General features: G+C 56.9%; 1 protein-coding gene across 2 annotated transcripts; it reads left to right on the plus strand.

Moving 5' to 3' along the window:
• Positions 1 to 202: 202 nt before the first annotated feature.
• EIF2B5 (eukaryotic translation initiation factor 2B subunit epsilon) lies at positions 203 to 14,663 on the plus strand. 2 transcript variants are annotated; one of them, XM_021005641.2, is made up of 16 exons: positions 206 to 553; positions 3,615 to 3,739; positions 5,956 to 6,141; positions 6,232 to 6,409; positions 6,521 to 6,601; positions 6,749 to 6,826; positions 6,972 to 7,284; positions 8,136 to 8,281; positions 8,613 to 8,751; positions 8,835 to 8,945; positions 9,168 to 9,275; positions 11,220 to 11,310; positions 12,321 to 12,444; positions 12,812 to 12,937; positions 13,594 to 13,704; positions 13,818 to 14,663. In XM_021005641.2, the coding sequence occupies exons 1-16, from the start codon at positions 377 to 379 to the stop codon at positions 13,878 to 13,880; spliced, it is 2,157 nt and encodes a 718-aa protein (XP_020861300.1). In that variant the 5' UTR covers positions 206 to 376; the 3' UTR covers positions 13,881 to 14,663. The 2 variants fall into 2 exon arrangements, with proteins under 2 accessions (XP_078010789.1, XP_020861300.1); XM_078154663.1 differs by lacking the exons at positions 13,594 to 13,704; positions 13,818 to 14,663 and adding an exon at positions 13,149 to 13,455 and having other exon boundaries at positions 203 to 553.
• The last annotated feature ends 924 nt before the right edge of the window (positions 14,664 to 15,587 follow it).

Consider the following 15,587-nt stretch of genomic DNA (forward strand, 5'->3'; position numbering starts at 1 on the left):
TGCACGTTGGTTGAAGAAATAAATGACCACAAGAAAGTCAAAGGACTACAATTCCCAGAATGCTGTTTCGGACCCATCCATAGAGACCGCAAGGCCAGACTAGCAGTGCGCACGCGCACTTCCGCTTTTCCTTGTAGGGACTCCAGCCCGTAACCCCGCCCCACCCTTTGGGAGGCAGGCCGGCCCGGCAGCCTGGCCAGAGTACGCATGCGCCCCGCTGCCTGCTCCTTCTCTCCCTCCTCCCCACGTTCACACTCGCTACCACACGCGCTCTACCTTCGGTAGCGTTTCGCGCTCGTCCTCCCGGGTCCTTTTTGTCCCTTCTGGGCCGCGGTGGAAGCGGCCGGCCTCGCGGAAGCGGCAACAGTTGGCGAAGATGGCGGCTACGGCGGCAGCCTCCCGGGGAGGCAAGCGGGCCGGCGGGACTGGCGGGCAGGGCGGCGGGGCCGCGGGCCGGGGAGCCGAGGAGGAGGCGCCGCCACCCCTGCAGGCCGTGCTGGTAGCGGACAGCTTCAACCGTCGCTTCTTCCCCATCTCCAAGGACCGGCCCCGGGTGAGCGCTGCGGAGAGAGAGAGGGGCGACCCCGGGGAGCGGAGATCGCAGAGCAGGGGAGACCCGGGGACCGCAGAGCTGGGGGGCACCTGTCATGGGGAGCCTAGAGCTGGGGGGACCCGGGGAGCGCAGAGCTGGGGGGAACCTGGGGGAGCGCAGAGCAAGGGGGGACTTGTCATAGGGAGCCTAGAGCTGGGGGGACCCGGGGAGCCCAGAGCTGGGGGGAACCTGGGGGAGCGCAGAGCTGGGGGGGACCTGTCGTGGGAAGCCTAGAGCTGGGGAGACCCGGGGAGCGCAGAGCAAGGGGGGGACCCGGGGAGCGCAGAGCTGGGGGGAACCTGGGGGAGCGCAGAGCAAGGGGGGACTTGTCATAGGGAGTCTAGAGCTGGGGGGACCCGGGGAGCCCAGGACTGGGGGGACCTGGGGGAAGACCCAGAGAATGCAGAGTGGAGGGGGATCCAGGGAGCATAGAGCTGGGTGGACCCGGGGAGCGCAGAGCTGGGGGGAACCTGGGGGAGTGCAGAGCTGGGGGGACCTGGGGGAAGACCCAGAGAATGCAGGGTAGAGGAGGACCCGGGGAGCGCAGAGCAAGGGGGGGGACCCGGGGAGCAGAGAACACAGTGAGGAAAACCTGGAGAGTATAGAGGTGGGAGCAGGGGACTTGTGGAATGCATTGGTGAGAGACCAGGAATCTTAAAGGGGGGGGGAGCATGTAGGGAAGGGAGACCTAGGAGCTGACAGAGTGTGCTGGGAGGGAGGAGGGGCCCCCTCTCCAGGCAGTGGGGAAGAGGATCCCAAGGAGCCCAGAGGGGCGGCCCCCTCCTGCAGAACCCTAGAGATTGGAGGGGTCACTCAGTCAGGTGAAAGGGGAGGGAGAGTGCTCCTCTAGTTCCATATGGTATCTATTGACATATATTCATGCGCAGCCTTGGCCAGGGAAGGTGGCGGATGGACCTAGGAGTAAGCAGGCTTTTTACCTCCTCCTTACTGTATCCACAGACACCATTCACACACATCCCCAGAAAAGGCACAGCCAGGCCACAGGGTGACCAGATCTGCAGACTGCTCTTCCCTTGAGCCGGTGCTCACTGTCCTCATACCCCTCCTAGGCCCAACCTTACCCAGGGACATCATATGGATGTCTAATTTTCAGGGAGAAAAACAGAGGGCTAGGGACCAAGGGACTGATTCCCTTACCTGAAAGACCACCCGCCTCAGGGAGACTTGGAAACTCTGGAGGTGGGAGAGATTTGGGACGATCTGAAGACAGCCCTTGCCCTCTTCTCTCCCCACCCCAAACAGGGAAGCTGGGCTTTCTAGCACAAAGATGAAGGAGAATAAAGATGGTTCACCTGTTTTATGGTGCTGAGCAGTTTACAAAGCAGGACCATGGAGGGGGTCACAAATTGTTTTACAAATGAGAAAACTGGGGGTCCTAGAGGCCCACTGTGAATGTATGTCTAGCATGGAAAACCTAGTCTGGAACCCCCAAGGATAAAGGAGGGAAGAATCCCATCAGGAGCTAGCCCCAGAGCTTTCAGGGCCCCAAGAGGAACAAGGCCCAGTGGCTTTTACCAGCTTCCAAAAAGAAACTTTGAAAAATAAATATTGATTGTTACTTTTATATTATGCAGCTGTATCTGTCCCTTGCCAGAGTCATCCCTTATATAATAAAAAGTTCAGCAACACCAGCTCATATATGGAAAAAGTCTGCTGTTGTATTCAGTGTTCCTCCCCATGGTAACAGGAGAAGGACAGCTGTCCTCTGTCTCTAACTCAGGGCCAGGCTTGGTTATCATCATTTCAAAACTCTTTCAATTTTTATTGTTGAGGTCACTGGGTATGTTTTTATAAATTTATTCGTGCTTCTCTATTCATCAGCACAGGGAAACATATGCAGGAGTGGGGAGCCTGCAGCCTGAGGCCTGTAAGGTGAAGGAAAACAAAGTTATCATTTTGCTGCAGGAGAAATGGTTGTAATTCTAAATACCTGTAGGCATTGTTTGTTCCCGTTGGTAAGGGGGGTTCTGAGGCCCAGCTACCAGAGCCCTCTGTTAAAGGCTCATTGCTGGGTCCCTCAGGCCTTCTGCTGGACAGTTGGGAAATGTGCCAGGGCCAGGGCTCAGAGCCGGTTGGCCCGGAGCACCCACAGGGAGCTGTTAGACCGGAAGCAGGTGAGCGCAGGCCCTTGCCCCTGCCCCAGCTCTCACGAGTCATGCCAGCTCCACTGTTGTCCTTCACAGCATCTGAAGGGTTTGCTTTGGTCTGTTCTGGTCTGGCCCTGTGATGATGGATCACAGAGAGGTGGAGAGGAGGTGAGCAACCCCCTCCTTTCGTGGATGAGGATACTGAGTCCCAGCACAGCGCAGTGCTGCTCAGGGCCAAATGGGTAGTAAGTCAGGTGCAAGGCTGGGATTTGAACTGGAGTCCAGGAATGCCCAGGTCCGCAGTCTTTTCGTATGGCTGGGGGATCTTGGGAAGGGAGCTCCCTCTGGCTCATTGGCTGGCCACCTGACTCACCTTGGCTGCCCTCTTGGGCACTGGCCAGGCATGAACTCGGGAGTGACTTCCTGGATCCAAGGCCATCTCTGCCCACTGCACCACCATGACTCTTGGGGTTGTTCCTGGCATTCAAGGATAAGGAAGAAGGCTTGACAAGCCTGCAACCCTGGGCTCTGCTTTTGTCTAAGAGATCATGGAAGAAGAGCAAGGGAGGCTGGCTTCCCCCACTGCCCCGAGGTGGCTGGGCCTGTGGATGGTCCTCTGGCCTGGAAGGCACCTTGGAACAAAATTAAATCCAAACTTCCCTGCGTGCTCACTCAGGAGCTGGTTTGCAGAGTTTCAGAAGAGGTAGTTCATGGACATAGAATGGAGAGGGGAAGTCCCAGATGCTTCTTCTGAACAAGTAGCTGCTTTGTTCTGGCCTGCATCTCCCCATAGGAAGCTAACATCCAGTTCAGAGCCTTTTCAGGGGGCTGGAAGCCTTAGTGAAAGCTGAGGAGAGGAGACTGGCATTCCCAGGCCACCCGCCAACTAAGGCCTTCTCTTCTCCACTCCCCAGGCCCTGCTGCCCTTGGCCAACGTGGCCCTGATCGACTACACTCTGGAGTTTCTGACTGCCACAGGGGTGCAGGAAACGTTTGTCTTCTGCTGCTGGAAGGCCCCTGAAATCAAAGAGCACATACAGTAAGGCCCTGGCCCTTCTCTGTCCTGGTCGCTGTGTCCTTCCTTCCCCTTGCAGCTCCTGAGCGGGACAGCTACAGGGTGTGAGGGGGAGGGCCGTCCATTCCAGACCCCTTAGGATGCCTGTAGTGGGCAGAGGAGGATACCCAGTGGCCCCTTCGCCCCAAAGGCTCAGGAGGGAGCTGCTGGTCTGCCAAAGCCCACCTCCTTGCCTCTCTTGGCCCTTGGGAAAGAGCAGGTCCCTGGATACTTAGAGAGGAGAAAGCTGTGTATGTGTGTATGTACACATAGCATGTTGTGACACTGAGTGCTCCAGGGGGTTATCCTCATTTAACAGGTGAAGAGACTGAGATTCAGAGAAATCGCACAACTAATATTAGAGATGGACCCTCTGAACTACAACCCCATGCTTTCCCCACTGTGCCACGTGCTGCCTCTAGCGTGGGCACCTGCGTTTGGCTGAGAGATTGCTCTTAGCCTCCTCTCCATGCCCTGTGGTCTCAGGGGCCGTGGCACACAGGGCAGGATGGTAGTGTTGCTCTCTGTCCAGCCTGTAAAAGAAGGTTGGTGGCACCTAGGAAGCTGGAAGTCATAATTAGAGTCTGCAGAATTCTTTGAAGTTGAGGACGCTCTGCCAAGTGGGTGGGAGCTGGGGAAACCACCGAGAAGGGCTTTAGCTCTTCTCAGTCACCAGGCTGGCTAAAAGCTTGCCAGGTCATCTGTGATTTCAAGTGTAAGAGTCCTCACATTGTAGAGGAGGAAATGAGGCCCACAGATGCTCAGTGACTTGCCCTAGGTGACAGGTAGACAGGCTGGCATTCAGACACAGACTTCTTCCTCCTTCCCATGACCACCCTGCACCCCCCGCCCTGGGGGCTGCTCTTAGTGAACCATCCCTGGCGCCTTCAGCTGCTTCTCACCCCCTCGCCATCTTTCCTGCCCTCTGGGACCCTCTCCAGCTTCTCGGCGGTCTTCCCAGGCATGGGCCCCCAACTGACCCCCCCCCCCAGTGCAGCGGTGGTCTGCTGTGATCCAAGGCTGTGCTCGAAGTTGAGCTGTAGGTGGCTCATCCTCCTGGGTCACCATGTCCCACTTCTTTTTTTTGGGGGGGGGGGCTAGGCAGTAGGGTTAAGTGACTTGCCCAGGGTCACACAGCTAATAAGTGTTATGTGTCTGAGGCCAGATTTGAACTCAGGTTCTCCTGAATCCAGGGCCGGTGCTCTATCCACTGCACCACCTAGCTGCCCCCACGTCCCACTTCTTACAGCCTGAGTAGCCCCCAAATATTGTCACCTGCGCTTAGCCACACTTCCTCCCTCTCGGATGAGACTGTTTATCTCTGTTCAGTTTGAATCATTTGACGTGACCCAGCACTCTTGCCAGCCAGGCTCTTTGGGGATTCAGCCTCTGGCCTCCACCATGAGAGCTTTCCTCCATCCTGGCTTTGTGTCTTCTACATGTCTGATGACTCAGCCACCTGTGGCTTTAAGCCATTGATGAAGGTGTCCTATTAGGGAAGAGAACACTCACTTTCTTGCCACCTCTGCCATTCAGGGACCCACTTTTGGGCAATGCCAGCTTCAGGTCATCCTCTCCTGCCCCCGCCTTGATTGGGCAGCCCTCACCTCTCACTACTGTCCCAGCCTCCTCACTGCTCTTCCTCCAATCCAGGTGTCATGGGTCTGGCCATGGGCATCTCCCTGCTCCAGGGCCTGAAGTGATTCTCTGTTTAAAGGGTAACATTTAGCCTCCTCCATCTGGCCTTGAAGGCCCTGAACTGTCTTTCCCACCCCTCCTCTTCCTTCAGGCTGTTTTCCAGCCAGACTTTACTACTTGGTGTTTCTCTCTGTCCTCTCCCACCTCCATACATTTGCCCAGGCCTCTGCTCCTGCCTGAAATGTTCTCCTTTGACATAGGTTCTGGAATCCTTCCTTAGGCACCTCATCTTCCATGAGCTTTCCCTGTGCTCAGCCCTGATCGATCTCCCTTGTGTCTTCAGCCCATTCTCCATGATGGCTTCCTTGTTATTCCCCATCCCCACTGCCCTCACTGGACTCTTGAGTTCCCTTGGGCAGGGACTAGATTGTGTTTCACATCATGCAAAGAGTAATCAGTTAATAAATGTCCGTGGGATTGGATTGTCATTGCGTGGGATGAGGAGGAGCACAAAGATGTAGGTCATCTCTGCCACTGATCTCATTCTTTTCCCTTCTCCGTAGCAAATCCAAGTGGTGCCTGCCAACTTCACCCAACGTGGTTCGCATCGTGACCTCAGAGACGTACCGCTCTCTGGGGGACGTGCTCCGGGACGTGGATGCCAAAGCTTTGGTGCGCTCTGACTTCCTGCTTGTCTATGGGGATGTCATCTCTAACATTAACATCTCCCATGCCCTGGAGGAACACAGGTGTGATCAGGAGACTGGCTTGAGGAGGGCCTGCCCCGGGGGCTGGGCTGGGGACTGCGTGTCTGCAGCCTTTTCCCCTTGCTTCTACAGATCACGGAGGAAACGGGAGAAGAATGTGTCTGTGATGACAATGATCTTCAAGGAGTCCTCCCCTAGCCACCCCACCCGGTGCCCCGAGGACAACGTCGTGGTGGCCGTGGACAGCACCACCCACCGTGTTCTCCACTACCAGAAGACTCACGGGCTGCGGCGCTTCTCTTTTCCCCTGGTGCGTGGCGTTCTCAGGCGCCTGGAGTGGGAAGGGGGAGAAGCCGCCTGCCAGCCTGCCTTGGCTGGAGGGACCAGGCACGAAACGCCTTCTTGCTGCTTCCCCCCACAGAGCCTGTTCCGGGGGAGTGGGGAAGGAGTGGACATTCGCTACGACTTGTTGGACTGTCACATCAGCATCTGTTCCCCTCAGGTGAGCCCTCTCTGCTCACTCGCTCCTTTGTCCTTTCCCTGTGGCCCCAGGGGCTTCCCCTAAGCCTTCGAGGGCAGCTGCAGGCTGCTCCCATGGCACCAGCTTAGGTGAGTGAGCAGCACCTCTCCCGACCCTCCTCCTTGACAGGTGGCCGAACTCTTCACCGACAACTTTGACTACCAGACCCGGGACGACTTTGTGCGAGGCCTGTTGGTGAATGAGGAGGTAAAGGGGGGAAAGGATGACTGTTCATGGCTGCTCTCGGGGAGAAGGAACAGGGAAGAGGAGTGGAGGTGACAAGATGGATCATGGGCCTCTGGGGGCACGCCTGGGCTGCTCTCTGATGCTGGTCACCTGACCGGTCACCTAGGTCCTGGGAAACCACATTCACATGCATGTCACCACCCGGGAATACGGAGCTCGGGTTTCCAACCTGCGCATGTATGAGGCAGTGTGTGCGGACGTCGTTCGCCGCTGGGTCTATCCCCTCACCCCAGAGATGAACTTCACTGACAGCCCAGCCCAGAGCTGCACTCACTCCCGACATAACATCTACCGGGGGCTGGAGGTGAGCCTGGGCCACGGCAGCGTCCTGGAGGAGAATGTGCTTCTGGGTGCCGGCACCGTCATCGGCAGCAACTGCACCATCAAGAACAGCGTCATCGGCCCCGACTGCCACATTGGTGAGCCGGGGGAGTGGGGTCCCCGGGGTGGCCTGTAAACCTGAGGGCCTGGGGGCCTTGCGCTCTCACCTTCATTGCCTGGCAGGTCATTAGTGTAGCAGAATTATAGGGTGTGCCCTGGTGTGAGAATGTCAGATGGCCCCTAACAAGCGCAGTGACATCATTCCTGTGACCATTCCTTTGGCTCGTGCAAGCCTCAAGCTCAGCACCCCTTAGGGGACGGTGTACAATTGGTCCTATGCTTGTCTTGGCTGGGCCTCAGTTTCTCCATCTGTAAAACAAAGACATTATCTTAGATCATCTCTGAGATTCCTTCTAGCTCTAATTCATCTGCTCTTGGGGTCCTCAGGTGGCAGGGACAGAGTCTATCATGGGCCCTGTCCTCCTGCCAGGCCCTTCAGCTCCTTTGGGAGCCTCCATGTCTCCACCTCCATCTCAAGGAGTATTAAGGAGGGCCTGCACGGGAAATGTAGACTTGGCTGTCCCTCGGCTCTTATATACTTACGTTTCATGGGCCTCTGACCAGTGTTGATCCAGTGTTTGCACTTAGGGAGACCTTGTCCACAGTCTCAGATGAGGCCTGTTTGTTTAAGAATTTGAATTCTTTGTATCTGATGGGAAGGGAAAGTTGAGGGGTGGGGGAGAACCTTTGTTGAACTGGTAAGATTTGGCATGAGGGAAGGAGGGTGTTTTGGCCACTTGACTACTTTTGAGTTGGAATGGGTTGGAAGGGTGGCAAGGGCCAGGTGGGAGTTGGTTGGCTCCCTCCCTTGCCTTGCCATTTGTGAGGAGGCATTCTGGTTTAGAACGAGACCTTCATGTGACCAGAAGTCCTTCCAATTCTGAGCCAGGTGACAACGTCTTACTGGACCAGGCCTATCTGTGGCAAGGTGTTCGGGTGGCCAGTGGGGCACAGATTCGTCAGTCTCTCCTGTGCGATCATTCTGAGGTCAAGGAACGGGTCATTCTGAAACCACGCTGTGTCCTTACTTCCCAGGTGAGGTCCCATTCCCTGCCTCCATTGGGGAGTGGCCAAGCTCTACCGAAGGTGTATTTCTCACCCCCAGACCCAATGAGATGTGTGTCCAGTCTGCTCGGAATCTGTAGGGGGAAATGACCTACTTCTGCCCAGACCAGGCCAAGGGTGGGGAAGCTATGGCCCTCTAGGTCCTCAGGTGTGGCCCTTTGACCGAATCCACACTTCTTTGTTTGTGAAGTCTAGATTCAGTCAGAGGGCCGCACTTGAGGACCTTGTGGCCACAGCTTCCCTGGCCCTGGCCCAGACCCTCAGCCCATGGGCTTGGGCCTGACCCACCTCTCCTGTCTAGGTGGTGGTGGGCCCAGACCTCGAGCTGCCTGAGGGCTCTGTCATCTCACTGCATCCTCCTGATGAGGAGGAAGAGGATGATGACAGCCAGTTCAGTGACGACTCTGGAGCAGACAGAACAGAGAGAGTGAAGTCAACAGGTGGGGGAGCTCCCAAGCAGTGACTCCTCGGCTGTGGGCTGTGGCCGCCCCACGTTCCCACTGATGGGTAGGGCCTTTTTCAGGTTACAGTCCGTCTGACGTGGGTGCCGCGGGCCAGGGCTACCTCTGGAGAGCGCAGGGTGCGAACCCCGGGGAGGAGGAGGATGAAGAGGAGCTTCGGCAGAGCCTGTGGGGTGAGGCCTCGCATTCAGGGGACACTTGTGTGTGGGCGCTGCTGGGGTCATTACTGCCTGAGTGTGAACTGAGGCTCACAGTTAGGGGACTCACCTGGGTCAGATGTGGCATTGGAACCCAGCTGTTCCTGAGTCTTTCTTGTGTGCTGGGCAGCCCAGACCCCTCCCTCCCCCCACTTCAGTACTTCTTTCTGTCACATACACCCCCTCCCCCATTTTCAGGACTCACAATCAACATGGATGAAGAGAGTGAAAGTGACAGTGAGCAGAGTCTGGGCTCCCAGGAGCTGGACAGCCGGGCAGGCTCCCCCCAGCTGGATGACATTAGAGGTGAGGAGGCAGGCTGGGGCCCAGGCCTAGCCTGAGCCTGGCTCCTGCTTTACTGGGAGAGACGGTGCCGTTGGCCAGTCAGTCAACAAAGTGACTCTGTGCCAAGCACTGGGCTGCAAATACAAAGCCAAACAGATGGTCCCTGCCCTCAGAGGGAGGAAAACACCACACACGAGCAAGCAGAAAAGGGGAGGGGCCCTGATGGGAAGGTCCAGGAAGTCCCAAAGCCATGGAGCTGGCAGGAAGTGGGAGAAAGCGGAGCTGAGCTGTCCGCGTAAGGATGGAGGTCCCGGAGCCCGTGGCCCTGCTCTGCCATCACAGGGACAGGAGGGGGCCAGGGGGCCTGAGCAGAGTGAGATGTGCCAGGGGTGTTCACTGGTCTGCTTCTGCCCACAGGGGGCCCCCCCACCCCGTTCTGCTCATTGTGTCGGTCTTGCCTTGTGTACGAGCAGCTGCTGCTGCCCTCCCTGCCCTTCTGCTGGGCAGTCCGTGCCTCCTCTAACCCATTCCCTGGCACAGTCTAGAACCCCTCCGTAGCACCAGCCAGACCATCATCCTTGTTCTGGAACTTTTCAGCCAGTCATGTGACCACCTCGATTTAAGCTGAGCCCAGAAGCCTCCAAAGGTTCCTCTACAGCCCTTGGAGCCATTCCCCCGGCAAGAGGGATGCCCCTCGCTGATACGTCCACACTGTGCGGTCCTCCGTGCTACTCTGCCTCTCATCTTTGGAGGCCCGGACAGGCTGTGTAGGCCTTCTCCCCATTCTGGTCCCCCGGCTGCTAGCAGCCTCCTTTCTTAGAGCGCTGGTCACTTGCCCGTGGCTCCCTCTCGTTGCTGCCCTTGCCATCCCCCACAGGAGAAAAGCTCCACAGCCTCCCTCTTAAAGCCTGAGGTCCGGGCTCCAACACCCTCTTTGGCCTCACCTTCTTAGCCACACTCGCAGTCACGTGGTAGCTCCATCACTTTTTAGAATTCCAGCCACTCCTCCTCCAGCTCTAACCTCTTGTCCTCCTCTCTCGATCCTCAGTCCGTGGCAGTCCTCTTGGCCTCTGAGGCCCCCTGCCCTCAGACTCCACCATGCATGGTTGGGCAGCCACTGGCCTGGTAGAATCCCCCACCCCCATCAGAATTCTCCATTCCCTCTTATGGGGCTTGAGAGTCAGCAGAGAAAACCTTCAGTGACCCCACTCCTTTGGCCTTCTGCTGAGGCCCCTGGCTGCCTCGTGCTCACATTGCCATGCATCTGGCCCTGGCCGCTCCCCACCCTCCGTTTGTAGCAGATGACCGGACCTCCTCAGCCCCTTCCATTTCTTCGGCTCCTGGGCAATGGGGTCCCGCACTCCCTTCTCCGTCCTTCCTGTTGCAGAAGCGGCCTCCCTGTCCACTCTGTTCTCCACCTGGCCTCCTCCAGAACCTTGTTGCAGCAGCAGCCCCTCCCCTGTGTCTTCATACTCTGCCTTTGTTGAGGAAATGCTCGGTCTCGCTCCTTCCCAGGACCCTTCCTGTCACCATCTCCTTCCTTTACCTGTTGTGCTTCTCGAAGACTTGGCTGCAGTGCCTGCCCTTTCTGTCTTCTGGGCGTCCTCAGGACACCTCCTTCCCAGAGCTCTCAGTGTCCTCCCACACAGTTCCCTGAGGGGTCTCCTGCTCCCTTTCTCTGTGCTGTCCCTTGGCAATCTCATTCACTTAAAATGATGGTCCAGGCCCAGCTGCCCCCAGGAGATCCTTATCACCCTCCTTTCTTCTCTAGGCAGATTTTGGGGTCAGTTTCCCCTCTCTGACACCTGGTGAGTCTGTCCCTCCCCTGTCTTCCATGCCCTTTTGGACTATCACAGGAGCCAGAGGACAGACTTTGTGTTTGGTGTATGGAAAGCTTGGGGATGTGGGCCTCAAATGCGGCCTCCTGGAGCCCAGACGTGGCTCAGTCCTCCTCTTTGGTTTCAGTGTTCCAGAATGAAGTGGCGGGAACGCTGCAGCGAGGCCAAGAGGAGAATATCTCCTGTGACAACCTGGTCCTAGAAATCAACTCCCTGAAGTAAGAAGAGGGCAGGGGCCACAAGAGGACTTGGGGCTCGGGAGGAGGTGTGGCTCGAGCAGGCTGAGTCACTGATGGAACATGTGGCGGGGAGGCCCAGTGGCAAGAGCCAGCCTGGCAGTCAACACCCCTGGCCATGGAACCTTGGGCAGCAAGGAAGGGAGTGTCCTCCCCTGGAGTGAAGCCCTAGGCCTCATTTTCTAGGTTGGGGTGAAATTGGTGGGATATGCAGAAGCCACGCTGGTGTCGTCAGTCCCAGGCAGCCTGAGGATGTGCCCCTCCCCAGCAAGGCATTGCAGTGGTTTAGTTCGACGAGTCTTTATTTTTATTATTTTAGTTTTTTAATTTTTTTATTTTGGTGAGGCAGTTGAGGTTAAGTGACTTGCCCAGAGTCACACAGCTAGTGAGTGTTATGTGTCTGAGGCTGGATTTGAACTCAGGTCCTCCTGCTTCCAGGGCTCATGCTCTGTCCACTGTGCCACCTAGCTGCCCCCTAGACAAGTCTTTATTAAGCCTCTACTGGGATATGAAACCCAACCTGAAAAGTGCCCCTCGAGGGCTCTAGGAGAATCCTTCTAGGGGGAGAACATGGAAGCAGAGGGGACATGAGGTTGTTTGAGGAGGCTTAGGGTTGGCCAAGCTCTAGCTGTGAGGGGGCCCGGAGGCAGAGGGCAGGCCCAAGGGACAACAGCCTGGGCTGCCAAGTGGTGCTCCCCCCCAGAACGCACACAGGGAGGTCATGTGGGAGTTGTGGGAAGGCAGCCAGGAGCAGCCCCACCCCAGAGAACAGAGTCTCCTCTGAAACATCTCCTGTCCCTTCAGTATCCTGGGTCAGAGGGCCAGAGAACCATTGGACCCAGGCGGGGAAAGAGGGCGCTTGGTGGGCAGAGGAGGCAGCTCTGCTCGACCTCCCAGGGTCTTGTGCTTCCTAGGCCTCACCTGCCCTGAGGCCCTGTCATTTCGGGGGGGGGGGGTGTCTGACAGAGCCCTGCTTGCTCTCCCCCTGGCAGGTATGCTTACAACATCAGCCTCAAGGAGGTGATGCAGGTGCTCAGCCAAGTTGTCCTGGAGTTCCCCCTGGAGCAGCTCAACTCCCAGCTGGACCCCAACTGCTACTGTGGCCTCCTGCTACCTGTGAGCAGAGCCCCTTCTCCTAGCCTGCCCTCACCTCCCAAGGCTTATCTGTGTGGCCTCACAGGTGATGGGTTCTCTAGGCTGAGCCAGAGATACACAGAAGAGGAGTGTCTGATTGGGAAGAGGCAGGAAGTCCTTAGCAGCCTAGGCTATGGATGGTGGGAGGGCAAAAGTAGTGGAGTCCTCAGGGGGTGAATAGCTCAGAGGGGGCCAACAGAACCTCCAGAATGAAGAGGAGGGAGCTGGAAGGGATCCCCATTCAGTAGGATTCCCCAAGGCCAGCCAGTGTACAGATCCCGGGCAGGAGAAAGCCACTGGGCTCCGGGGCTGGGCTGAGCCTCCCCCCATGATGCACCTTCCTCCCTAGCTGCTGCGGGCCTGGAGCCCCGTGTTCAAGAACTACATCAAGCGCACAGGAGACCACCTGCAGGCCCTGACAGCTATTGAGGAGTTCTTCCTGGAGCACGACAGCCTGGTCACCTCCCTAGCCAAGGTGCTTTGGAGCCCTGGGCAGGGCGGGGCAGGGCCCACCCTGAGGGAAGGAGGCCTTGGGGCCCAGAGAAACCAGAGCGCGGTGGTGTGGAAGCCACTGTTGTGTGGGAGACACACGCACGCACCCCCACATACACATGCATTCTGCAGCAGGGAATATTGTTAGGTCCTAACGAAGGCCCGGCCCCTGCTTTCTTCCCTCAACTACATAGCTGCTTCTGTGCCAGCTGGAGGTCTTCCTACCACTGTCCACTTAGAAGACCACAGGTGGGACAGTGGGAAGGGCCCAGCAGAAATGCCAGGTGCTGCTGTAGCTGGAACATGAGGACAGATGAAAATGGTCCCAAAGCTTCCGCCCGAGTGGGGAAGACAACATGCACACCTACAGATATGATACCTAGGACGCACAGAGAGTAGATGGAAGGTCCTTTCGAAGGGACAGGCACTAGCAGCTTCAGGCCTCCCGCCTTGGGAGGATGTCTGAACCGGGTCTTGAGGACTGCATTTGGAAGAGGTGGAGGTGGGTGGAAGCGGCCTGCAGATGGGGGACTGTGGAGGAAGGCTGGAAAGGTGGCCTGGGACCAAACACAAGCCTCCATGTGAGCCAGGGTGAGGCTGGGGCCACTGAGCTTGCTACAATCCTGCGGCCCTACACAGGTGCTGATGACGTTCTATGAGCTGGACATCTTGGCTGAGGAGACCATTCTGCAATGGTTCCATCAGAAGGATGTGCCTGACAAGGGCAAACAACTCCGAAAGAATCAGCGGGTGAGTTGGGCCCCAGTGGGGAGCCAGGCCAAGGCTCAAGGGGAATCATCGGGATTGGGGCCAATGAGAATGTTGTACCCTGCCCTCCAGAAGCCCTTTGCTCTGCTTTCCAGTTACAGAATTTCATCCAGTGGCTCAAGGAGGCAGAAGAGGAATCGTCAGACGAACAAGACTGAGGCTCGGCTGGGGCTGCCTCATGCATGTGGCCTCCCCTGTTGATCCCTGGGAAGGGGCATGTGTGGATGAGGAAGCCCAGCCAGGAGCTGCTACCCCGTGGGCTGGAACTCGGGGCACTTCCCCCCAATGCGAAGCCTCAGGATCCCCACCAGCAATGGGGTCTGGGGTGTGGGGAAGAGGCGACAGCCTGCGAGGAAGAAACATCTGTCCAGGGACAAGAGTCCCCGAGTCCAGGGGTTGGCTCTGTGTCAGAGAATCTCATCCCCAGGAGGGCGTTTTTCTAAAGACCACAGGCTCACCTTTGCTCGCCTGACCTCTCTTGGGGGATGGCATTGAGTGACTGGGGGCCCTCTGCTGCTTATATTGACAATTTGAAAAAAAGTGTGTTTTGTTTCTGCCCTGCTCTGCCTCACCTGGCTCTTAAGGTGTGGGGTATGGAGACAGCCCCCTTGGGTCCAGAACCACCAGGTAGAGCTAAGGGGGCATGATGGGGCTGGCTGTGGGCCTGAGGAGAAGCCTCCAGCCCCAGAGCTGTGGGGCTCAAAGCTCGGGCAGAGCCAGACAGAGGAAGTGGAACGTGTGGCTCTCTTGCCAGGCGGTCCCGTGTGAGACACCTTGTACTACCCTCAGTTGGCACAGCCTGCTGGGCGTCCTGGAGCAGAGCCTCCAGGCAAGAGGGTGGTGGGTTAGCTTGCCTCCTGCAGCAGCCAGCTGTGGGGTTCTGAGGAGCAGCCCCTCCTTCCTCCCAACCAGGAAACAAATAAATTGGTTGTTCCATCCTTTCTAAGCCCCTCTGCTTCCGGCAGCCCCCATGAGGAGCACAAAGGAAAAATAAGCCTCCTGAAGGCTGGGAGGGAGGGAGAAAAGGGGAACACAAATGACCGGCTATACAACAGCAAATAAATGGCAGAGGAAGGGTATTGAGAGTGTTAAAGGCATTCAGAAGGAGGGCAGGCTTCCAGCTGAGGAAGCCTCCAAGTGTGGGGGAGGGGACAGCAGGAACACAAGGACTGAGCCAGCAAAGGGCAAGATGTGTTTGGACAAGTGAGTGGCCTGCTCCAAGGAGCAGAGGAAAATGTGCAGAAAGGCTTGGAATCATGTTTGCCTTCATAGAGTCTTCAAGGAAATTCCCTGAGACAGAAGATGGTACCACATACCTAAGGCAAGCAGCTGGGACGTGCTTTGTCCAACTGTTAAGGCTTTAAGAAGGAATTCTAACATTTGGTGCAAAGGGCTGGAGGAGATGGAGAAGTTAGCTATGGCCTGATTCATGCCAAATATTGCATTGGAGACCTGACTGCCTGCCATTCATCAGATGGCCATTGGTACTTTTTCTGAGTATCAGTTTTCTCATCTGTAAGATGGGGATTTGTATCTTCAGAGTGGAGGACCAGGCTTAGGTATATTGATTATAGGAAACCAATAAGCCAAGTCTTCACCTGCAGATAGATCTCCCTTAGCCAGAGTTACCACCCCCCCCCAGTAGAGAGCTAAACCGTAGCGCTACTGGCCAATGACCAGGTTGCTCTGACCTTCCACTGGGAAATCCCCATCTCTAATTCAAGGTTGGGGCAGCTCTTGGCTTTGCAATCGCAGGGAGTTCCGATCCCAGCTCAGTAGCTTTGATTTGGGGCCAGTTACTTCCCAGCTTTGGGCGTCAGTTGGGGGCTAGAATCGTGGTCCAAGAGCCCATCATCTAAATCCAG

Source organism: Phascolarctos cinereus, unplaced genomic scaffold (assembly GCF_003287225.1).
Source record: "Phascolarctos cinereus isolate Bilbo 61053 unplaced genomic scaffold, phaCin_HiC Scaffold_5;HRSCAF=322, whole genome shotgun sequence".
NCBI lineage: Eukaryota > Metazoa > Chordata > Mammalia > Diprotodontia > Phascolarctidae > Phascolarctos > Phascolarctos cinereus.

Excerpts from the sequence above, each read along its gene's own strand:
- EIF2B5 (XM_021005641.2), top strand. The coding sequence starts at position 377 with ATGGCGGCTACGGCGGCAGCCTCCCGGGGAGGCAAGCGGGCCGGCGGG. Across the intron at positions 8,946-9,167 it reads GCTTCGGCAGAGCCTGTGGG|GACTCACAATCAACATGGAT; the intron begins GTGAGGCCTCGC and ends CCCCATTTTCAG. Across the intron at positions 9,276-11,219 it reads CCAGCTGGATGACATTAGAG|TGTTCCAGAATGAAGTGGCG; the intron begins GTGAGGAGGCAG and ends CTTTGGTTTCAG.